Genomic DNA, 25,402 nt, shown 5'->3' on the forward strand with positions numbered 1-25,402 from the left:
CAGCCACACAGAGTTGCTGCTGCATTGGTGTGGCAATTGTGTGTTAAAGCTTCAGTCTGATTGTTTGCCTGCTCTGCTGTCTGTTCTGCCAATCGCTAACCAAGTACAAGCCTTTGACCTATCCTTCTTTCAAAGTTGATTGGTATATGCTTTATTCATTGGCAGAGCTTGCATGCTTCTCTGGGATTGACTGTGTCGAGCTAGCTGTCTTCCGATTGGCTGTAAGTGAGCCCTGCTCTCGTGATGACTTGACCCCTGCCTGTGCACTCACTGGCTGACCTGATTATTGCCCTCTGCTTTAAGCTGGCTGCTTTCTGATTTGGCTAATGTTTAGCCTGCATTTCCCTTTAGCTTGCTGTCTTCGGATCGGCTGAGCTGTTACCCATAACCATCTACGTTGGTCAGCGATTTAGCCTTTCAGTTGAAAGCCTGATTTTGTTTGGTGTAATGAGATGCTTTGTGTGCATATTTGTGTCTTGTTTGGCTATGTTTTGCTGGAAGTGATTCTGATACTCACTTTTTTTTCTCTGCACAGTCTGTGGAAAACGCTACAAAAACCGACCAGGCCTCAGTTATCATTATGCCCACTCTCACCTAGCAGATGAAGAAGGGGAAGACAAAGAGGAATCTCATTCTCCACTGCCAATGCCACATCGGATGGATGAGCAGAAATGTAAGTCTCCTATCACAACTACTAAGTGTCAGACGTTGGTGAGCATATCCAAGTCGGTCTATCTGTAAAACATTGTTGCTTGTGTGCAGATATAATCTTGATTTTACCTTATCACAGCCTGATTTCTCCTATTTCATTTTTGTTCCTAAAAATCCCTGATGTTAAGTTTGTCTGCTGGTCTGATGCAGATGTCTTGAGTTTATAATGATTGTCACAGGTCGTACGTTTGTAAGTAGTTCTCTGTTTTCTACCTTCAGCCAAGAAGGGTCCAGATGGTATTGCACTGCCCAACAACTACTGCGACTTCTGCCTTGGGGACTCCAAAATAAATAAAAAAACAGGGCAGTCTGAAGAGCTGGTGTCTTGTTCGGACTGCGGGCGATCAGGTAATTGTGATAATGTATTCTGGAAATCCATAGTGTACGTAATGTATTGTCTACTATGTGCCATTTCTGAACAGCACCTTTTATCATTTGACCCTATGTGGGAAGTACAAATGGCATGTGGTTGGTAATTAATGTGCTGAGTGGGTACAAAATCAGATTAGCTGGCCGTGTTAACCATAGTGATTGCACCAAAAGGGTTGAATTCCTCACTTCCCACTGGTTCATGGAATAAGCGCTGTTATCCAGTATTTGGGTGTCTTTCATAGATTCACATGCCTGAATCATTCCCCGTCGCTGAGACGGGAGCCTCCGGTACATAAAAAAGTAATGTCCTAAGGACATACATAGAGAATATAGGCCTAAGGGCCTCCCCTTTTGGGGCCTTTCCACGTCCTTATGTAAAAGGACCGAACTCTCATCGTTAGCCAATCAGCTCCGACCTCCTTCTAGAACCTTCCCGGGAGGAGCCTCCGTCCCTCAGATTTTTCTACCGCACGTTGTGCTAGGGAGTCTCCAACCTGAGCTCTTCAGGTTTCCAAAATTCGAAGTCTCAAACTTCACCGAAGTTCACTTTGTACGAAAAGGATTTCATCCTAGCATCGACTACATGTCGGAATCTAATAAGAAAACTTCGTCCATGGCGGACTCACAGAAGAAAGCCCTCCTGAGGGCCTGCTCCTCCTGCGGCAAGCAGCGGATTCAAGCGGAGGACAAGCACGACCTGTGCTTATATTGCCTGTACCCTGACCACGTCACTGACAAGTGTAGGGTGTGTAGAGCCTTCCCAAAGAAGACGGTTAAGGAAAGGGAAACTCGCCTTCGCGAATGGCTCGACAGGCTTAAGGTCCGAGACACTCTGGAATCTTCCGAGGGTAGTGTCTCCGCGACCTCCAAAGTCTCCAAGAAGAGACCCAGGGTGCAGTCCCCTGGAGAGACAGACACTCCTCCTAAGAAGGCGCACAGGAAGCCTTCGGAGGCACGCTCCACCACCTCCTCCGTGTCTGTTAAGGATGGCCAGAGGTTCAAGAAGCCCGCTCCATCTACTAAGCGGACCACCTCAATTACGACCACTGTGTCGACTACTACGGCCTCATCGCCCTCCACGGCGACCACGACGACCACCACTGCGTCCTCAGGCGCACCGGTCTCCTCGACCATTCCTCTGAAACCTTCATCCAATACGAAGGCCGCCTCTTCGTCACCTAAGAGGTCTAAATATTCAGGTACGCCTTCGCCGAAAACACCTCATACCGAAGGCTCGTCACCCAAGCCATCGAAGTCAAGTTCGTCTCCTAAACAGTCGAAGTCAAGTTCAAGAACCACACCTTCGACAAAGATAGCCCAGGTCCACGACCCTAACATCAGTAAGGCGGCGAAACCCTTATCCCCGCAAAACTTGGTACCATTAACCCTGACGGAGGTGCCCAAATCACCGGCACGCTTGGCGGGAGCGCCATCTTCACGCACGTCGTCGGAAGAGACCCCGGCGCCATCTTGGAAAGAATCGAGATTGGTCGAAGTCTCTATTCACTCGAGTCCAACGCCCTCGGTTCTCCCAACGGTGGAGTTGGCACCCGAGGAAGAACAAGACACACTACAGAGTGAGGAGTCGGACGAAGAACAGGAGGTTCACGAAGAACACCAGGACGTCCATGAGATCCGGGACGGAGTGACGTATCAAGGCAGCTCCCTGACCGTAGACACGGTGAAAACCCCGATGATCTGTTTGCCACTGTCTCTGGTCAACGATTTGAAATCCCTGGTGCAGGACTATAAACGAAGGTTCCCGGACGCAGACAGCGGTGCCCAGGTTCCGGTCACCCAAGCGCAACCGTCGGCCTCGCACCCTTCCGCTCCCCCGGCCCGTCCTCGGAGCCAACTCCGACCGCAAACACAGGCGGAGGATTCATCGGAAAGCGAGGAGGATGACACGGACTTAGAGGAAGGCGAGGTGCAAGACGTCGCCTCGGACCACAGAGACGACGATGCCGATGCTGCGTCATCACACCATTCGTCTACCCCGGCATCCCCGAGACCACGCCACTCGGGAGCAGCGGACGTGGGAGGTTTCCACAAACTGGTGGACAGAGCTGCAAGGAGGTTTCACATGGCGGTGGAATCCGCGGAAACGGAATGCTTCCTCCATGATTTCAAGGAGCACACACAGAAATCGACCAAGTCTATTCCTCTGATAGACTTTCTAGGGGAACAGGGCAAGAAGCTGATGCTCACGCCTGCCTCGGTGCCGGCGGTGGTTCCGCGCCTAGACAAAAAATATAAGGCCCCGAACTCCGCACCTGCCTGCCTGACCGGCCACCCCAAACCGGACTCGGTTGTCACTCAGGCGGCCCAAAAACAATCCCGAAAACGCCAGCTATGGGAAGACATAGCTCCCTACCTGCAAGGCCTGCCGGCCACGGTCCAGGACGAGGTGAAAGCTCTTCTGGCGGAAGGACAAAACTCCGCGGCTGAAATTATCGACTGCGCCATCGACGCAGCCATGACGGGATTCCGCCAGTTGGCAGGGGCTGCCGTGCTCCGCCGCCAGGGCTGGCTCAAGGCGACGTCTTTTCGGCAGGAGGTCCAATCTAAGGTACTGGATATGCCGTTCGATGGGCAATTCCTCTTTGGGGAGAAGATAGACGAGGCACTCCAGGCCATCAAAAAAGACACCGACACGGCGAGGGCTCTGGGCTCCCTCCAGTCCCGGAACCAATCCTTTCGGGGAGGCCGCTCCAGAGGTCAGTACTCCTACAGAGGTTCCTACCAAAATCGGTCGTCCTATTCCTATGGCAACAGGAACCAACCCCAACAGAAACAACAGTCCCGACAGTCATCCTATGGGAGATCGTCCTTCAGAGGCAAATCCGCCAAGAAGGGCGCTGGCGGCCGCCAGTGACCACTTACTCCGGCCAGTCCCACCACCGTCTCAATCCTTTCGAATTGGGGGAAAACTGACCCACTTCCTCCACAATTGGCGAAAAATCACTACGGATCGGTGGGTACTACAAATAATTCAATTTGGACATTCCCTCGAACTGGTCAACACCCCTCCCAACACCCCTCCACTGAAGCGTACTCACAAACACCTGCACCTCCTTCTCCAGGAAGTCGCTGCCATGTTGGTCAAAGGAGCCATCGAAAAGGTCCCGGACTCCCAGAAAGGGAAGGGTTTTTATTCCCACTTCTTCCTGGTCCAACAGAAAGGGGACAAGTGGAGGCCGATCTTAGACCTCCGGGCGCTCAACGCCTTCCTACGGAGTCAATCCTTCCGGATGGTCACAATCCAGGAGATCCTGGGTGCACTGGAAAGAGGCGACTCGATGGTCTCCCTAGACTTACAGGACGCCTACTACCATGTCCCCATCCTCGTCAGGCACAGGAAATACCTAAGGTTCGAAATAGCGGGCAGACATTACCAGTTCAAGGTCTTGCCGTTTGGCCTCAAATCTGCCCCACGTATCTTCACAAAGTGCTTGGCGCCCGTGGCTGCCTTCCTGCGACAAAGGGGTCACCAGGTGTTCCCCTACCTGGACGACTGGCTGGTGAAGGCTCCTTCCCCGGAGGACGCGCTGGCTTCCTTCAACGCCTGCAGCGCTCTTTTCCAACAGCTGGGTCTGACGATCAACCTCAAAAAATCATGCACTACTCCGTCAACGAGGATCACCTTCCTAGGGGCAACCCTGGACACGGAGCATGCGAAGGCTTTCCCCTCAGAGGACAGGATCTGCAAAGTACTGTCTCTGGCCACGGCGGTGGCCAAGAAGCCTCGCATCAAGGTCCGGACGTTCACCTCCTTGCTAGGGATGATGTCTTCATGCATTCTCCTCGTACCGCACTGCAGGCTCCGCATGCGCCCCCTACAGGAAGCGTTGGCGAGACAATGGAAACAGTGTTCAGGCTCATTCGACGACATTCTCACAATCACGCCGGCCATCATAAGGGCCCTGCTGTGGTGGAGAAACAGGACTCACCTGACGGCCGGATTGCCGTTCCTCCTGCCGCCGGCGCCACTGGTCATCACGACCGATGCCTCACTGGAAGGCTGGGGCGCAGTACTGTTAGACCTTCGAGTCAGCGGCAAATGGGACGCCCAGGAAACACAACTACACATCAACCTCCTGGAACTGAGGGCAGTGTACCTGGCTCTACAGGCCTTCCTGCCACGCATCGGCTCTTCCCCTGTGCTCGTCAAAACAGACAACACCACGACGATGCACTACCTGAACAAACAAGGGGGAACGCGATCTCTCTCTCTCTCGTCTTCTCACAATGGGGCACCCCGAGGATCGATCTCTTCGCGACGGCAGAGAACACCAAATGCCGAAGCTACGCAAGCTGGCATCCCCAACGGGGGTCGCTGGGAAATGCTTTTTCCATCGGCTGGTCCAGCGTGTTTGCGTACGCTTTTCCGCCGTTCCCGATGATACCGAGGCTCCTCCGGAAGATGAGGACGGAACCGTGCACGCTGATACTGATTGCTCCGTACTGGCCGAGACAACATTGGTTCTCGGATCTTCTTCGCCTATCCACCAGGCCCCCGATTCACCTGCGACAACTCCCGAACCTCTTGACAATGTCCGGAGGCCAGGTACACCACCCGAACCTCCGTTCGCTCAACTTGTCGGCTTGGCTCCTGAGCACCTTGAGTTCGGGGAGCTAGACATACCGCAGGACTGCAGGGCAGTACTGGCCAAGGCGAGAGCGAGCAGCACGACCAAGACCTACTCGCTGAAGTGGAAGAGGTTCTGCGTGTGGTGTTCGGAACACGACTTACACCCGCTCCGGGTCACCCCAGTACAGCTGCTACCATACCTACTGCACCTGGCTCAATCGGGACTGGCTCACGCCTCCATTAAGGTTCATCTGGCTGCGATTTCTAGGTTCACCAGGACCCCATCGGGACCCTCCCTCTGGTCCAGTCGACTGGTGAAACAATTTCTAAAAGGACTTTACAGATCCTTTCCGAGGCCTCGGAAAGTTCCTCCAACCTGGCAGTTGAACTTGGTGCTAAACCAATTGATGAAACACCCATTCGAGCCCATACACCGGGCATCGCTCAAGCATCTTTCCTGGAAAACGGCTCTCCTGCTAGCCCTGACGTCGGCCAGAAGGGTCAGCGAACTTCAGGCGCTGTCCATTCAGGAACCGTATCTCCAATTCAGGCACGACCGAGTGGTACTCAGGCCCAACCCTAAATTCATTCCTAAAGTGCCGTCAGACTTTCATCTGAACGAACCAATTGTCCTCAAGTCATTCTTTCCGGACCCTTCCACGGCAGCGGAAAGGGCGCTGCATTCCCTGGACATTAAAAGGTGTCTCAAATTCTACTTGGACAGGACCAAAGACGTCAGGAAGTCTTCTCAACTCTTTGTAGCCTACAGCAACCCGAGAATGGGGCTGCCCTTGACAAAACAGAGCATCTCGCGCTGGATTTCTTCAGCAATTGCTTTCTGCCATGATCAGGCCGGACGGCCTTTGACAGGCCGAGTGGCTGCCCACTCGACCAGAGCGATGTCAACGTCAGCAGCGCTCTTCGCTGGAGTGACGATCCTGGACATCTGCCGAGCGGCGACATGGAAGTCCCCGCATACCTTTTCCAAGCACTACTGCCTGGACATCGAACTGCAGAAGGACGCTGCAGTGGGACAAGCGGTGCTGCGCCATCTCTTCCAATAAGGTGAGCCTTACCTCGTCCCGCCATCCAGGTATGCACATTCTTCATGGTTTTCTCTGCTATATGCATGACTGTATATTACCATGTTTCTCTCATGTTGTCTGTAATCTATGCAGGCCTGCTAGATGTGAGAATGTGCTTTACCACTATGCATGTATAACTGCTGGCTACTCTGATTCAGGCATGTGAATCTATGAAAGACACCCAAATACTGGATAAGAAATGCGTTACTTACCTGTAACAGCAGTTATCCAGTATTGGTGTCTTTCATAGATTCACATGCAACCCTCCCGCCTCCCCGGTAAGGACTCACGTACCTCTATGTCTACATTGCGACACCCTAGCTGGGTGCGTACGAAAATCTGAGGGACGGAGGCTCCTCCCGGGAAGGTTCTAGAAGGAGGTCGGAGCTGATTGGCTAACGATGAGAGTTCGGTCCTTTTACATAAGGACGTGGAAAGGCCCCAAAAGGGGAGGCCCTTAGGCCTATATTCTCTATGTATGTCCTTAGGACATTACTTTTTTATGTACCGGAGGCTCCCGTCTCAGCGACGGGGAATGATTCAGGCATGTGAATCTATGAAAGACACCAATACTGGATAACTGCTGTTACAGGTAAGTAACGCATTTCTTATAAAGAAAAAGGCTGTTGAGTGGTAGAAAACCGCACAGTAGCAAGGGAATATTCCTAGTCACAAAGAAGGGCCCAAACCATTAATTTTATTGTGTCCTAGACTTCAATGCTGCAAAGAAGTGGCACAAGAGGAAAAAGTTCAAGATGACTGTAAATAAATTTGCCAATGCAATAGGAATACTTTCGCATCCTAATGTACGCAATTGTTTCATACGATTCAGGATTGGCAGGAAACATAGTCAATGCAGAGTGCTTCCTTTAATCTGAAGTCAGCTTCCAGGTTCTTTTTGAAATGTGTACTGCTTATTGCAGCTTTCTCTGATTCCAAAAGGATATTGGTTTATACTTACCTTGACTATTCCTAAGGGCTATTTTTCAGTCAACGGTGCTTAAGGACATATAAGTGGCAATAAACCTATTGGCTCAAGGTTGGTATGTTAAAGATGTCAGCTTTCAGTTCTACGTCTTGCATGGAATACTGGTGAATAGTACTAACCCCATAGAATGAGAGAGTGCCTCCTTTCAAAGACAAGGTATTGCCCTTTCAGCACAATTGGCCTCCTCTTCATACAGCATCTCATCCAGTGAATGGAATGGTCTCTTCTGTGCTATATACCTTAGTCCATTTTCCTAACTCTAGACACCAGATTTCATATCAAATGTATTCAAGAACATTTAGAAGATCAGTGGTGCCAGCAGATAGGATATTGGGATAACACGATTCTAATAATCTTGCCAGTGGTGCTTGGCCTGCAATGACAAAGTAAATAAAATGAGGCCAAGATGTGCCCCATGCCAGCAATGTCAAATGGAACAGACCGTTGTGACGGCTTAGCGGTTAGACGAATGGGAAGATGCATAGTTCTTCTGAACCAGACACACTAACCTGTCTGCAATGGTGTTTTTTATGTCAACATCTAGAATATGTAGGATTTCAATTTCTTGCTAGAATACTTAATTCCAGTGCTCACACCAAGTTTGTTTCACATTCAAGCAAACATCACCATGTACCATCTGAACAAACAAGGGGGAGGAAAGTCTATGGCCTTATAGGAAGCCCACTTTACGGTGCCCAGGATGTTACTGAGGAACATCTGGAGGTCTGAAGTCCCTCTTCCTGGCCTTTAGAGTTATACTTAAATTGTTAAGCGTCTACTAGAACGGCACACGTGTGCGCAGTGAATACAATGGTGTCTTAATATCGTCTTAATGTAGGGACTAGCAGGCATTAAATCTGTTTGCCACAAAATATGGCTCAAAATGCCTTATTTACAGCGTCATCTGCCAAGATCCCTGTTCCCTGAGAAATGCTTTTTTGATAAATTAGTTGAAAGAATTTAACTACACTTGCCATCTGATCCTACTATTTCCACAGGTGATCTCCAAGTTCAGGCACAAGATGTCGTAGATAATGGTCACTGCTCCAGACTGTCTATGATAAATTTTGTACCTACACCTTCCCCAGTTGTCAGTTCATCCAGGAAAGCAGCTTTCAAGCGAACCTAGTGATCTTGGAAGTTTCCAGGCAAGATTCCCCACCCCACCCTTCCATCATTGAGCTTAAGTTACTACTTATAGTATGGTCCACTGAGATTTCCAGTTGACTGTATGACCATCTTGATTGAAGCTAAAAGTTCTTCAAAAAAGTATTTGTGACATTCAAGTGGATGAAGTTCTGCATCTCAGATGCATACAGAATGGAAACTACTTTACTTGTCTGCATTTGTACTACAGTTTTTTCCATAATGGATTATTTGCCTGTCATTACCACCTAACGTAAATGTCTTTATTAAGCATCTTTTGACACAGCTCGAGGCGATAGTGTTCTTAGGAAAGTATTTTCTTGCAATTAAATTCACTCCGTAGATTGTATCTACTAGATAGTGCCCTAACCCCTGACTTGGAAATCTTCTGTTGGAGGCATATGGGCTGCAGATGGTACATTATGAATAGATCGCCATCTGGTGTTGGGCTCAGATGATTGCACTTTGTTTTTCTCTTGGAGAGTCTTTTGTAGCTTTGTGACTCCTCCTCTGGTTGGTAGTGCGCATGGGCATCGGCTCCATCCTTAGATAGTTTTTTTTCCGCCATCGGGTTCGGATGAGGATTGAAGCGCTCTAGATCAACTTCGGAAAGAAGTGAATTTTCGGCACGTATTCCATTTCCAATTCGACGGTATTGTTATCGAACGCGATTTCATTTACATTCCGACACGTTTCGACGCCAACATCAACGAAAAAATTTGAGCTACGTCGACGAACAGGAGGCCTTTCTCGACGTGGTCAAGCCCGGAGTCCATGGAAAGGACTCCATTTAAGAAATGTCCAGAGTGTGGTGCTAAGTTCCCACACAAGGACCTACACGAGGTGTGCAACCTCTGCCTGTCTCCTGAATACGAATCCAGGGACTGCGAAGCCTGCGCAGCATTCTCCTCCAAGTCGACGATTAGAGACCGTCGAGCTAGAAGACACGAGGTTTCCAGAATGCAGTCGGAGGCGATCCCGGAGCTGTTCGAAGACCAGCACCTCGATGAAGAAGAGGATCATGAAGAACAGTCGGGGTCGGAAGGGGACGAGTCGGATGTCGAGGAACTCGACGTGCAACAAACCGTGAGTGACGACGTCCCCTTACCAAAAAACCGACCCCGTGTGGTAACGACCCCGCCTTCGAGCCCGGTCAAACCGCAGAAAAAAGTTTCCGACGCCCCGCCTTCGGGCTCGGCAACGAAACCGAAACTAAAACCGAAACTCTCGGCCTCCCACCATGTCGGATCCGAGAGACGGTCGACCTTGACTTCGACACCGAAGCTACATGCAAGAGAAAGCTCGGCATCAATCAATCAATCAATCAATCATCGCATTTATATAGCGCGCTACTCACCCAGAGGGTCTCAAGGCGCTGGGGGAGGGGGGTCCGCTACTGCTAGAACAGCCAGGTCTTGAGTTGCTTCCTGAAGGCGAGGTGGTCCTAGGTCAGGCGGAGGTGGGTGGGGAGGGAGTTCCATGTCTTGGCGGCGAGGTAGGAGAAGGACCGTCCCCCTGTGGTGGCTCTTCGGATGCGGGGGACGGCGGCGAGGGCGTGGCTGGTCGATCGAAGCTGGCGTTTGGGGGCGTAGAAGTTGAGGCGGCTGTTGAGGTATTCTGGGCCTTGGTTGTGTAGGGCTTTGTGTGCGTGGGTGAGGAGACGGAAGGTGATTCTCTTGCTGACCGGGAGCCAGTGCAGGTCTCTCAGGTGTCCGGAGATGTGGCTGCGACGGGGGATGTCCAGGATGAGTCGCGCTGAGGCGTTCTGGATCCGCTGGAGTCTCTTCTGGAGTTTGGCGGTGGTTCCGGCGTAGAGAGAGTTGCCGTAGTCCAGACGGCTGGTGACGAGGGCCTGGGTGACCGTCTTCCTGGTCTCGGTGGGGATCCACCGGAAGATCTTACGTAGCATGCGCAGTATGTTGAAGCACGACGAGGAGACGGCGTTGACTTGTCTGGTCATGGAGAGGGAGGAGTCCAGGATGTAGCCCAGGTTGCGTGCGTGGTCTGTTGGTTTGGGTGCGCTGCCTAGGGCAGGGGGCCACCAGGAGTCGTCCCAAGCGGCGGGTGAGGATCCCAGGATGAAGACTTCCGTCTTGTCCGAGTTCAGTTTCAGGCGGCTGTTCTTCATCCATTCGGCTACCTCTTTCGGCCCTTCGTGAAGGTTGGCTCTGGCGGTGGCGGGGTCGTTGGTGAGGGAGAGGATCAGCTGGGTGTCGTCGGCGTAGGAGATGATGTTGAGGTTGTGCTGGCGTGCGATGTCTGCGAGGGGGCTCATGTAGACGTTGAAGAGGGTTGGACTGAGCGAGGAGCATTCCATGTCGAAACCGAAACATGCTTCGACGTCGAAAACTCACTCGACACCGAAAAAATCGGAATCGAGCAAATCTTCGGTGCCGAAAACACCGAACATTGACGATAGAAAGCAAAGGCACCTTTCGGAACCAAAAGCTTCGGTACCGATACAGGAGCAACAGACAGATCCGAAACAAAAGATTTTGTTTATTGATCCACAAACTGGCAAAGTAGTGCCGAAGAAGAGGAAGAATGAACAGCTAGAAGACAAACCTCTTCCTTCTAAAAAGAGAACAGTGGGGACAAATACAACTCCTCCTACTTCTCCTCGACCTAGAGGTACACCCTCTTCTCCTATTCCTCACACTATGCCAAATATTCCTCCACCTTCTACACCAAGACCATCTACACCTCAGTCAGATGTAGACAGTGATACAGGGGAGGGAGAACCTCACGAGGATGATGACACTATCCCAGATGAGGATGACCCATGGGAAAATTATAACGCAGGGTCAGATGAGGACAACGACCCAGAGTTATACCCCTCAAAGCCTTCACCACCTGATGATAACACAGGGTTTGTACAGCTCATTAATAGGGCAGCAAAATATCATAAGGTAGACCTACATACAGAACCTCAAGTAGAGGATTTCCTATTAGAGACACTACCTACTGCACAAAGAACATCAGGTACTCTACCTATGCTGAAGGGTCTTCTCAGTCACACAGCAGACATATTCAAAGACCCAGTGAGGGCTAGGGTGTTAAACCCAAAAATTGATAGAAAATATAGGGCAGCTCCAAAGGACCCAATATTTATCAAAGGACAGGTACCTCTAGACTCGCTGGTAGTATCAAACGCTCGCAAAAGAGCGAACTCATTATCCACAGGAGAAGCCCCTCCACGGGATAAGGAGTCAAAATTAATAGATGCATCAGGCAAAAGAGTAGCATCACAAGCGTCAAATAGCTGGCGCATAGCCAATACACAAGCGCTACTTGCACGATATGACAGGGCACATTATGATGAGTTAGAAAAACTCATCACACATCTCCCTAAAGAACATCAGAAAAGGGCAGATCAACTTATACAGAAAGGAAAGATAATAACTAACACTTCCATTAAGTGCGCCCTGGACGCGGCAGACACTGCAGCAAGATCCATCAACACCAGTGTCATGTTAAGGAGACATGCATGGCTTAGAGTGTCAGGGTTCAAACAAGAGGTACAAACATCCTTATTGAACCAACCCTTTGATCAGAAAACACTTTTTGGCTCAAGCACAGATGAGACCTTAGAAAAGATGAAAAAGAATACAGAAACGGCTAAGTCAATGGGAGCATTACAACAGCCAACACAAAGGGGTTCCTTTCGTAGATCCACCTATAGAGGAGGCTCATAAAATACAGGAACACATCAGCAATCCACCTCTTTTACACCTACGTCACCCAAAGGTAATTCAAGAGGCAGTTACAGAGGTAACAACAACAAGGGTAGAGGTCGCGGAAATAATAACAACCGCAACTCCCCAACCCCAAAACAGTGACTTAATACAACTTCCCCGAGACCACATAACACCGGTCGGGAGACGTCTATCACAGTTCCTACCTGTCTGGGAAAACATCACATCAGACAAGTGGGTGAGACAAATTATCCAACATGGTTATTGCCTAGAACTCACAGCTACCCCACCAAACATCCCCCCCAAACAGCGTCCAATGAGTCAAGATCATCTGACATGGTTAAAGGAAGAAGTACTATCACGGCTACAAAAGCATGCCATAGAGAAGGTTCCAAAACATCAACAAGGGACAGGAGTATACTCTCTATACTTCCTAATCCCCAAAAAAGACGGGTCTCTAAGACCATTCTTAGACCTCAGACCTCTCAACGCATACATAAATTCGGAACATTTCCACATGGTCACGCTCCAACAGGTACTTCCTTTACTGAAGAAAGGGGACTTTCTTTCTACACTGGATCTAAAAGACGTTTACTTTCATATCCCAATTCACAAAGCCCACAGGAAATACCTAAGGTTTGTAGTGGAAGGACAACATTATCAATTCAAAGTCCTTCCGTTCGGGGTCACAACGGCACCAAGAGTGTTCACAAAATGCCTAGCTGTGGTGGCAGCACACCTAAGAAGACAACAAATACATGTCTTCCCATACTTGGACGATTAGTTAATAAAGGCCAAGTCACAAGAAGAATGCCTTCACAACACACAGAAGACCATTCAATTGCTGCACCACCTAGGGTTTACGGTGAACTACACAAAATAACACCTGCAACCAAACAAAATTCAACAATACCTGGGGGCTACTATAGGCACAGAAAAAGCCATAGCATACCCCAGCACAATCAGGATATAGACAATGGTCAAGTTAATACAAAGATTTCAACCACAACACTCACTACCAGCACGAGTGTTTATGCAGCTGTTAGGCATGATGTCCTCCTGCATACTGCTAATACCACATGCCAGACTACAAATGCGTCCACTACAGGAGTGTCTAGCGACACAGTGGAATCAGGCTCAAGGTCAGATTACAGATCTGGTGTTGGTAGACGACCGTACGCATCGCTCTCTGAAGTGGTGGAACACAACAAACATTTCCAAGGGACGGTCGTTCCTAGAACCGATTCCACAAGAGATACTGACAACGGACGCATCGCTCTCCGGATGGGGAGCGCATATGGACAAATACACAGTGCAGGGGAAATGGAGTGTGTAGCAAAAGAAACTGCACATCAACTACTTGGAACTATTATCAGTATTTCTAGCACTAAAAGCTTTCCAAATGCAAATAACTAACAAGGCAGTCCTCATCAGAACAGACAACATGACTGCAATGTATTATATTCAAAAACAGGGGGGGGGACACTCTCTCTAACTATCCAAACTAGCACAGGACATTTGGAGATGGGCCATTCCTCAAAACATCTATCTGTTAGCAGAACACCTACCAGGAGTTCAAAATCAGATAGCAGACATCTTAAGCAGAGAGTCAGAACAAGTACACGAATGGGAGCTGCACGACCAGATACTGCAGCCATTCTTCCAAAGATGGGGGCAACCAGAAATAGATCTGTTTGCCAATCATCAGAACGCAAAATGCCAAAACTTCGCATCCAGGTACCCACACCACCAGTCCCAGGGCAATGCACTATGGATAAATTGGTCCAACAGATTTGCTTACGCTTTTCCCCCTCTCCCACTAATTCCGTTAGTGGTTCGGAAACTGCAACAGCATTCAATGACAATGATACTAGTGGCACCCACGTGGGCAAGACAGCCGTGGTTCACCACGCTACTACAACTCTCACAGGTACCACATCAAAAGCTAAGATTATTCCCCATGCACCTCACACAGAACCATGGAGAAATAATGCACCCAGATCCCAAACAATTGAACCTAGCGATCTGGCTCCTGAGGTCATAGAGTTTGGATATTTAGATTTACCACCAGAATGTATGGAAATCATTAAAAAAGCAAGACGTCCTACCACCAGAGCATGCTATGCAGCAAAATCTAAGAGGTTTGCTGTACACTGTAACAGCAATCACATTAACCCTCTGGACGCATCCACTAAACAGATCATTTGCTATTTACTACACTTGCAGCAATGTAACTTAGCATATACCTCTATCAGGGTTCATCTCGCAGCTATAGCGGCGTACCTACAAAACAGGCAACATCTTTCCCTGTTTAAAGTACGAGCAATTAAAGCTTTCATGGAGCGACTCAAAAGAGTCATTCCACCAAGACGGCCACCTTCCCCAGTCTGGAATCTCAACATAGTACTTACCAGACTAATGGGACCACCTTTTGAACCTATGCATAGGTGTGAAATACAATTCCTCACATGGAAGGTGGCCTTCCTCATAGCTATCACGTCACTCAGAAGAGTAAGTGAGTTACAATCTTTTACGATTCAAGAACCATTCATGCAGTTACACCAAAACAAGGTGGTTCTTAGAACAAATCCAAAATTCTTACCAGAAGTAATTTCTGCATTCCACATCAATCAGTCAGTGGAACTACCGGTCTTCTTTCCAAAACCACAGACAGTAGCGGAAAGGGCCCTACATACATTGGATGTCAGAAGGGCAATATTGTATTATATAGAAAGAACACAAACTTTCAGAAAGACAAAACAGCTATTTGTAGCGTTTTCTCCTACACATAAGGGCAATACCATCTCTAAAGCGGGCATTGCCAGATGGATTGTAAAATGTATTCAAATATGCTACTTAAAAGCAAAGAGGACATTAACTGTTCCTCCTAGAGCTCACTCTACACGTAAACTAGGAGCATCTATGGCATTTTTGGGAAACATTCCACTAGATGACATATGCAAAGCAGCTACCTGGGTTACACCGCACACCTTCACAAAGCACTATTGTGTAGATGTGCACACAACACAACAAGCTAGAGTGGGACAAGCTGTATTAAAGACTTTATTTCAGACAGTTGCAACAGACACGGGCGACCACCGCTAGGGAGAGAACTGCTATATAGTCTATTCATAATGTACCATCTGCAGCCCATATGCCTCGAACGGAATATGCTACTTACCAGTATGCATCTGTTCTTGGCATAGAGGGCTGCAGAGTGGTACATGCCCTCCCAGCCTCCCCGGAAACCTTTGTCTGTTCCAACGATATCTTATTTAGATACACTTACATGGGCATTTCTATCTGTATTCTATCATACTACTCCATCTAACCCTACTATGGCAAAACAATCTAAGGATGGAGCCGATGCCCATGCGCACTACCAACCAGAGGAGGAGTCACCAAGCTACAAAAGACTCTCCAAGAGAAAAACAAAGTGCAATCATCCGAGCCCAACACCAGATGGCGATCTATTCATAATGTACCACTCTGCAGCCCTCTATGCCAAGAACAGATGCATACTGGTAAGTAGCATATTCCTTTCCTGTGGCCATTCCAACAGCAAACAAGCATTGGCATAGCCAATAGGTCTCGCCGACTGGACCTAATAAGTGTTCAGCTATGCAGGAGAATAGGGTTCAGGGGCGGGCGGGGGGGGGGAGTTTGCTTAGACTAGTGTCCCGTCCGATTGGCGCCACTTGTGTATCAGCTTGGCAGGCAATCATTGGCAAAGCCAATAGGTCCCACCTTTTGGCTTTGCCAATGCTTTTTGCTGACTCTGTTCAACCTTTTAGCAAACAGTGGTTTGCCACCGGGAGCGGCGGCGGGTGAGCACCTCTCTTACCGCTGCAAATGGGGAGGGCGCCGGAAACAAAACAAAGGGTACGCGGACAGCGGGAGGGGGCGGGAGCCTGGTGAACATAGACAACGGGAGGGGGGCGGGGGTTACCTCATGGATCGCCGCAGGTGGGTAGGGGGGCGGGAACAAAGGAAATGCGGACAACAGGAGGGAGGTGCGAGCATTGTAGCAATGGGGTAACGGTTACTTACATTAGGCACAACACTGTGAGCCTTCATTGACTTAAACAGCTCCTCTCTAAGCACCAAGCGTCTCCGTCATTCAGTAATACACCACATTTCACTGTGAAAGAGAGCAAATAAAGCAGCAAACCCGCCTCCAGTCCAGCAGAAGGCATGTGACCGCAGTCGCAGAAACGGAAAGACGCAGCAAGACGTTAGAACGCTATTGTTATCATTGCTAACTCTGTTCAGCCTTTTAACAAACAGTGGTGTGCCGCGGGGGGGCAGGGGCGGGGAGCACCTCATGGGCCGCCACAAGTGAGGAGGGGGTGGAAACAAAAAAAAGGGTATGCTCTCAGCGGGAGGGGTCTAGGACAAGAACAGGGGGAACCCTACTCACGGAGGAACCAGGGTACTAGTTTGATAAAAGAAACAACGGTTCCTGTGGCTAGTAAAGGTAATAGTAGAAATAAAAGGCTCAATGGCAATACCTAAGGTACTATATTGTTAGAGTACAAGGAACCACTCATACACAGGGGTTGATTTATTAACATATGTTCGAGGCATGTGGGCTGCTGAATTCATATCTGTGCATAGATCGCCGCCTAATGTTGGGTCCGGATGATTACACATTGTTGACCTGGAAGAGTCTTCGAAGTATCACGAGATAGGTAGCTCCTCCCTCGGACTACAGTGCGCATGGGCATCCTCTCCATCCTCAGATTGTTTTTTTACGCCATTGGGTTCGGATGTACTTTCCAACACTCTCAGTTCGGAATCAATAGAAACTTTTCTAAAAGGCCTTTGGACTCGTCGGTATTGTTCTCGATCGGTACCGATAAACTTTTTCAACATTTGCTTGCACTCCGGTCGTCGAATCGGGCTGTTATGCCTTCTCGGCGCCACGTGGACCGACGGTCGATGGAACGAAGTCCATTCAAATACTGCCCGCAGTGCAACTCGAAGTTCCCGCACACAGATAAACATCCCGTGTTCAACAAATGTTTATCTCCAGAATATAATGAAGATAATTGCCTAGCTTGTGCCCAGTTCCGGTCCAAAAAGACGGAATCGGCGGGCGGCAAGGCAAGAAACGCAGAGGTCGGCACCAGAGCCTGAGAATATCTTCGACGATGAAAAAGAACTAGTCGACGCCGAAGACTCGGATCAAGAGGAATATCAATACTCTCAGCACGACTCTGAATACTATATCGGCGAGGAAGAACAAATCGTCGATGTCGAGGAATACAATCAAGATATCGTAGCTGTCGAAGACGACTCCGACGACAACGAGGGGCGAACCGTGAGTACTCCGCCCCATACAGACACTACACCAATATCATAAACTCAGGTCGAGGCATCGCCAACAGGCCTTAGCCAAGATCGAAATACTGGTTCTATAGCCCCGCCATACCGCCAGGCTAATAACATACAAAAAGAGCCTTCTGAGACACGTAATCCAAAGCCGGTTCTATCGAAACCGAAACTCATCGACACGACAGTCTTCGGACCGAACGCCGTCGAGCCGAAGGTGGTTAAACCAAAGGGCGCAGACCCAAATAAACCTTCGAAGCCAAAGGCGTTGAATCGACCTCGAAGCCAAAGCACGTTGAATCAAGCAAATCGAGTTCGACTGTAGAAAAAGGAAGGAAGCCTGTCGACGAACACAAAAGGGCTACTACCCCCAAGGCGGTTGTCGAACCGAAAGCGAAACCTAAGGTAGACCAGACCAAACCGGTCGAGCCGAAGCCCATCGATCCGAAGAGGGGCCTCGAAACAAAGCTGCAGGCTCCGAAGACACCTCTACCACCTAAAGAAGTTACCGAACCGACGAAACCGCTCGGTCCGAAAAAAGTGGTAAAACCTGTAAAAGACATCAGACCAACAACACCTGTCGGAAAGCCTCAAAAACCAATCCAGGCACCAAAAACGGTCGACCCGATTAAAGGCATTGAACCGAAAAAGGTCAAACCAAAGACTACGGCGCCAAAACAAAAGACTGTGGAAGAGGAGATCATCCATCCAGACCCCTCCACAGAAGATCCGTCAAAACTATATATTGACCCAAAAACTGGGAAAGTGACTGTTTATACAAAAAAGAAAAGACCAGTGCCTACTGAAGACTTTTCAAAAATTCCACTCAAAAAGAAGAGAGACTGTGCAACCTCTCCTATTCTTTTCCAACCTATCTCTCCAGCTATGCCTTCTACTCCATATGCCCCATACTCACCTGCAAGATCAGACTACAACGTAGATGAAGATCATGATGCAGATGTGGGGTTTCGTTATCCACAAAACGCATATGTAGACCCCAATTCACAGCCATGGGGCGGGGGAGGTGAGCCGGACACTGAGGGGGCTCTACCAATTACAGACCCTACGGTATACCCAGCTAAACCATCACCCACAGAAGACACAGTGGCTTTTAACTCTTTACTAGATAGAGCAGCAAGCTACCATAAAGTAGACATGCATTCTGATGCTATAGAGGAAGATTTCCTATTTGATCCGCTGGCAACATCTGAAAGAAGTGTCAAAACACTCCCTATGTGAAAAGGCGTCCTAAAGCACGCAAATGACATCTTCAAAGACACTGCTAGGGCACGTGTCATCAACCCTAGAATAGAAAAGAAGTATAAGGCTGCACCAGTAGACCCTACATTCATCAGGGGACAACTGCCTTTAGACTCATTGGTAGTATCCAACGCATGAAAGCGTGCTAATTCGCAAACTACTGGAGAGGCTCCTCCTCCTGACAAGGAGTCTAAGATTTTGGAAGCATCAGGCAAAAGAGTAGCAGCTCAAGCAGCAAACTCATGGAGAATAGCCAATACACAGGCCTTGCTGGCCAGATATGACAGGGCGCACTATGATAGTTTAGAGGGACATCTCCAACACTTACCTGACACTTACAAAGAGCAAAAAACACAGTTGATGGACAGAATGTAAAACAATGTCATAGATTCACCCCAGTACAAGGATCTGGGCCTAAATCCAACGTTTTTTTGCACTCCACACCACCCTGGGTTAGACACTGGCTATATGCAAATCAGCTCTGACCCTGTGCCTCATGGGAACAGTCCAGTCCAAACTACCAAGCCATGTCTTTCCCAGACCAGAATCAAGCATCCAAGGACCGGTTTCTGGCTATCAGCCTTCATCAGCCTGGATAGCTTGACTCCAGTGGTGTGGAGAGCCTGGGACTCACGTCTGAGTATACCCAGCACACTTTGGGTGAAAATTGCAAAAAACACAGTTGATGGACAGAATGTAGAACAATGTCATACATTCACCCCAGTACGAGGATCTGGGCCTAAATCCATCGTTGTTTTGCACTCCACACCACCCTGGGTTAGACACTGGCTATATGCAAATCAGCTCTGACCCTGTGCCTCATGGGAACAGTCCAGTCCGAACTACCAAGCCATGTCTTTCCCAGACCAGAATCAAGCATCCAAGGACCAGTTTCTGGCTATCAGCCTTCATCAGCCTGGATAGCTTGACTCCAGTGGTGTGGAGAGCCGGGGACTCACGTCTGAATATACCCAGCACTTTTGCAATTTTCACCCCGAGTGTGCTGGGAAAGACATGGCTTGGTAGTTCGGACTGGTCTGTTTCCATGAGGCACAGGGTCAGAGCTGATTTGCATATAGCCAGTGTCTAACCCAGGGTGGTGTGGAGTGCAAAAACAAGATGGAATTAGGCCCAGATCCTTGTACTGGGGTGAATGTATGACATTGTTCTACATTCTGTCCATCAACTGTGTTTTTTGCAATTTTCACCCCGAGTGTGCTGGGGATGCTCAGACGTGAGTCCCAGACTCTCCACCCCACTGGAGTCAAGCTATCCAGGCCGATGAAGGCTGTTAGCCAGAAACCGGTCCTTGGATGCTTGATTCCGGTCTAGGAAAGACATGGCTTGGTAGTTCGGACAGGACTGTTCCCATGAGGCACAGGGTCAGAGCTGATTTGCATATAGCCAGTGTCTAACCCAGGGTGATGTGGAGTGCAACAACACGATGGATTTAGGCCCAGATCCTTGTACTGGGGTGAATGTATGACATTGTTCTACATTCTGTCTATCAACTGTGTTTTTTGCAATTTTCACCCCGAGTGTGCTGGGGATGCTCAGACGTGAGTCCCAGACTCGCCACACCACTGGAGTCAAGCTATCCAGGCCGATGAAGGCTGATAGCCAGAAACCGGTCCTTGGATGCTTGATTCCGGTCTAGGAAAGACATGGCTTGGTAGTTCGGACTGGACTGTTCCCATGAGGCACAGGGTCAGAGCTGATTTGCATATAGCCAGTGTCTAACCCAGGGTGATGTGGAGTGCAACAACACGATGGATTTAGGCCCAGATCCTTGTACTGGGGTGAATGTATGACATTGTTCTACATTCTGTCCATCAACTGTGTTTTTTGCAATTTTCACCCCGAGTGTGCTGGGGATGCTCAGACATGAGTCCCAGGCTCTCCACACCACTGGAGTCAAGCTATCCAGGCTGATGAAGGCTGATAGCCAGAAACCGGTCCTTGGATGCTTGATTCCGGTCTGGGAAAGACATGGCTTGGTAGTTGAGACTGGACTGTTCCCATGAGGCACAGGGTCAGAGCTGATTTGCATATAGCCAGTGTCTAACCCAGGGTAGTGTGGAGTGCAAAAAAACGATGGATTTAGGCCCAGATCCTTGTACTGGGGGGAATGTATGACATTGTTCTACATTCTGTCCATCAACTGTGTTTTTTGCAATTTTCCCCCCGAGTGTGCTGGGGATTCTCAGACGTGAGTCCCAGGCTCTCCACACCACTGGAGTCAAGCTATCCAGGCTGATGAAGGCTGATAGCCAGAAACCGGTCCTTGGATGCTTGATTCCGGTCTGGGAAAGACATGGCTTGGTAGTTGGGACTGGACTGTTCCCATGAGGCACAGGGTCAGAGCTGATTTGCATATAGCCAGTGTCTAACCCAGGGTGGTGTGAAGTGCAAAAAAACGATGGATTTAGGCCCAGATCCTTGTACTGTGGTGAATCTATGACATTGTTCTACATTCTGTCCATCAACTGTGTTTTTTGCAATTTTCACCCCGAGTATCCTGGGGATGCTCAGACGTGAGTCCCAGGCTCTCCACACCACTGGAGTCAAGCTATCTAGGCTGATGAAGGCTGATAGCCAGAAACCGGTCCTTGGATGCTTGATTCCGGTCTGGGAAAGACATGGCTTGGTAGTTGGGACTGGACTGTTCCCATGAGGCACAGGGTCAGAGCTGATTTGCATATAGCCAGTGTCTAACCCAGGGTGGTGTGGAGTGCAAAAAAACGATGGATTTAGGCCCAGATCCTTGTACTGGGGTGAATGTATGACATTGTTCTACATTCTGTCCATCAACTGTGTTTTTTGCAATTTTCACCCCGAGTGTGCTGGGAATGCCCAGACGTGAGCCCCAGGCTCTCCACACCACTGGAGTCATGCTATCGAGGCTGATGAAGGCTGATAGCCAGAAACCGGTCCTTGGATGCTTGATTCTGGTCTGGGAAAGACATGGCTTTGTAGTTCGGACTGGACTGTTCCCATGAGGCACAGGGTCACAGCTGATTTGCATATAGCCAGTGTCTAACCCAGGGTGGTGTGGAGTGCAAAAAAACTATGGATTTAGGCCCAGATCCTTGTACTGGGGTGAATGTATGACATTGGTCTACATTCTGTCCATCAACTGTGTTTTTTGCAATTTTCACCCCGAGTGTGCTGGGGATGCTCAGACGTGAGTCCCAGGCTCTCCACACCACTGGAGTCAAGCTATCCAGGCTGATGATGGCTGATAGCCAGATACCGGTCCTTGGAGGCTTGATTCCGGTCTGGGAAAGACATGGCTTGGTAGTTGGGACTGGACTGTTCCCATGAGGCACAGGGTCAGAGCTGATTTGCATATAGCCAGTGTCTAACCCAGGGTGATGTGGAGTGCAAAAAAACGATGGATTTAGGCCCAGATCCTTGTACTGGGGTGAATGTATGACATTGTTCTACATTCTGTCCATCAACTGTGTTTTTTGCAATTTTCGCCCCGAGTGTGCTGGGGATGCTCAGACGTGAGTCCCAGGCTTTCCACACCACTGGAGTCAAGCTATCCAGGCTGATGATGGCTGATAGCCAGAAACCGGTCCTTGGATGCTTGATTCCGGTCTGGGAAAGTCATGGCTTGGTAGTTCGGACTGGACTGTTCCCATGAGGCACAGGGTCAGAGCTGATTTGCATATAGCCAGTGCCTAACCCAGGGTGGTGTGGAGTGCAAAAAAACGATGGATTTAGGCCCAGATCCTTGTACTGGGGTGAATGTATGACATTGTTCTACATTCTGTCAATCAACTGTGTTTTTTGCAACTTACAAAGAGCAGGCAGATGAACTTATACAGGAGGGAAAGCTCATCACCAATGCCTCCATTAAGTGTGCTCTAGACGCGGCAGATACAGCTGCCACATCTATCAACACAAGCGTACTGCTTAGGAGGCACGCATGGCTTTGCATATCTGGATTTAAGAATGAAGTACAGGTCACAATTCTTAACCAGCCCATAAATCCAGATTTCTTGTTTGGTCCAACAGTTGACTCAATTCTGGACAAGATGAAAAAGGACACTGAAACAGCAAAATCCATGGGAGCTCTTCAATCCCAACAACACAGAGGCTCCTTTTGTCGCTCCAATTATAGAGAAGGAGCACGAAATAACACATCGCAGCAATCCTCCACTTACAAAGCCAATACGCAATCCACATACAATAAAAACACGAACAGGGGGTGGATACAGAGGAAATAATAACAAGGGCAGAGGTCGTGGAGGCAATGCCAATAGATCCTCCACTAACACCAAACAGTGACTTCTTGGCACTACCCCAAGACCATATAACACCGGTCGGGGAAGACTACAACAATTCCTGCCAGTCTGGTTGAACATCACTTACAGGTGGGTCAGACAAATTATCCAACATGGCTATTGTCTAGAACTCACGTCAACACCACCCAACATACCACCCGTGCACCGTCCAATGTCACAGGAACATATAACATTACTGCAGCAAGAGGTCATCAGTATGCTACAAAAGGGGTCCATAGAACCAGTCTCACTCCAACATCAAGGAACAGGAGTATACTCACTATACTTCCTCATTCCAAAAAAGGACGGTTCTCTCAGACCAATATTAGACCTCAGGCCCCTCAACCTATACATTTTATCAGAGCATTTTCATATGCTCACTCTCCAACAAGTCTTACCACTGCTTCGCCAGGGAGACTTCCTAGCAACTCTAGACCTCAAAGACGCATATTTTCATATACCAATACATCCTGCTCACAGAAAGTATCTGAGGTTTACTATTCAAGGACAGCACTACCAGTTCAAAGTCCTACCATTTGGTGTAACAACAGCTCCACGGGTGTTCACCAAATGCCTAGCAACAGTGGCGGCACATCTCAGGAGACAACACATTCATGTGTACCCATATCTGGACGATTGGCTAATACACGCGCCATCAGCCCAGCAATGTGCCAGCCACATGTCAAAGACCATTCATCTCCTGCACAATCTAGGCTTCTCGCTAAACTACCTAAAGTCGCACCTGCAACCCTCTCACGTCCAACAGTACCTGGGAGCAACAATAGATACACTAGCAGCAAAGGCATATCCGAACGCAGCGCGAATCAACGGAATGCAGTTGTTAATCCAAAGGTTCAAACCTCAACACTCATTACCAGCTCGAGTGTTCATGCAACTAATAGGCATGATGGCCTCGTGCATATTCATAGTCCCTCATGCAAGCCTACACATGCGTCCGCTCCAGGAATGCCTAGCAAACCAGTGGAACCAGGCTCAGGGCCAATTAAAGGACCTAGTGTTGGTGCCCAGTCGGGCATACAACTATCTGCATTGGTGGAATCCACAAAACCTTTGCAAAGGACGACTGTTTCAGGAGCCTATCCCACAAATAGTAATGACAGCGGACGCATCCCTGCTAGGCTGGGGAGCCCATGTCCTGCATTACACAGTTCAGGGTCTATGGACTATACAACAGAAAAAGATGCACATCAACCTTCTAGAGTTAATGGTGATCTTTCTAGCCCTAAAAGCATTCAAGAAACACTTATGCAACAAGACTGTGTTGATCCGGACGGACAACATAACAGCTATGTATTATATTCAAAAAGAAGGAGGAACACACTCCCCACAGCCGTCGCACCTTGCTCAAAGCGTATTGAAATGGGCCATTCAGAGGAACATGTTTCTCATGGCAGAACACCTCCCAGGCAAGGAAAACCAGCTAGCCGACCTGCTCAGCAGGCACAGTCAATAGATGCACGAATGGGAGATTCACCCCAATGTGTTCCAACCATTCTCCCGGCAGTGGGGACAGCCAGAGATAGATCTGTTTGCCACAAGCGAAAACGCAAAATGCTGGTACTTTGCCGCCAGGTTCCCACATCCGCAGTCGCAGGGCAATGCGATATGGATGAACTGGTCAGGCAAATTTGCGTACGCTTTTCCCACAGCTCCATTAATACCGCTAGTGGCACGCAAAATGCGCCAACATTCGCTGACGCTAATTCTAGTTGCTCCCACATGGGCGAGGCAACCATGGTACACAACCGTTCCTAGAACTGTCAGTAGTGCCTCATCAAACACTGCGACTCACACCCAGTCTTCTAACTCAGAACCATGGCGAAATCCAACACCCAGATCCGCAACAGCTGAACCTGGCGATCTGGCCCCTGAAATCCTAGAGTTTGGATACCTGTACTTGCCTCCAG

General features: G+C 49.1%; 1 protein-coding gene across 9 annotated transcripts in view; it reads left to right on the forward strand.

Moving 5' to 3' along the window:
* The window catches only part of DPF2 (double PHD fingers 2), a 384,345-nt gene that overhangs the window by 269,032 nt on the left and 89,911 nt on the right, over positions 1-25,402 (forward strand). For all 9 annotated transcript variants that reach the window (XM_086938040.1, XM_086938042.1, XM_086938046.1 and 6 more), the window contains 2 exons: positions 536-673; positions 931-1,059. In XM_086938040.1, coding sequence (XP_086794166.1) covers positions 536-673; positions 931-1,059 — 267 coding nt within the window. The remainder of the gene's footprint in view (positions 1-535; positions 674-930; positions 1,060-25,402) is intronic.

The sequence above is a fragment of the Lissotriton vulgaris genome, chromosome 9 (genome assembly GCF_964263255.1).
Source record: "Lissotriton vulgaris chromosome 9, aLisVul1.2, whole genome shotgun sequence".
In the NCBI taxonomy this organism is placed as follows: domain Eukaryota; kingdom Metazoa; phylum Chordata; class Amphibia; order Caudata; family Salamandridae; genus Lissotriton; species Lissotriton vulgaris.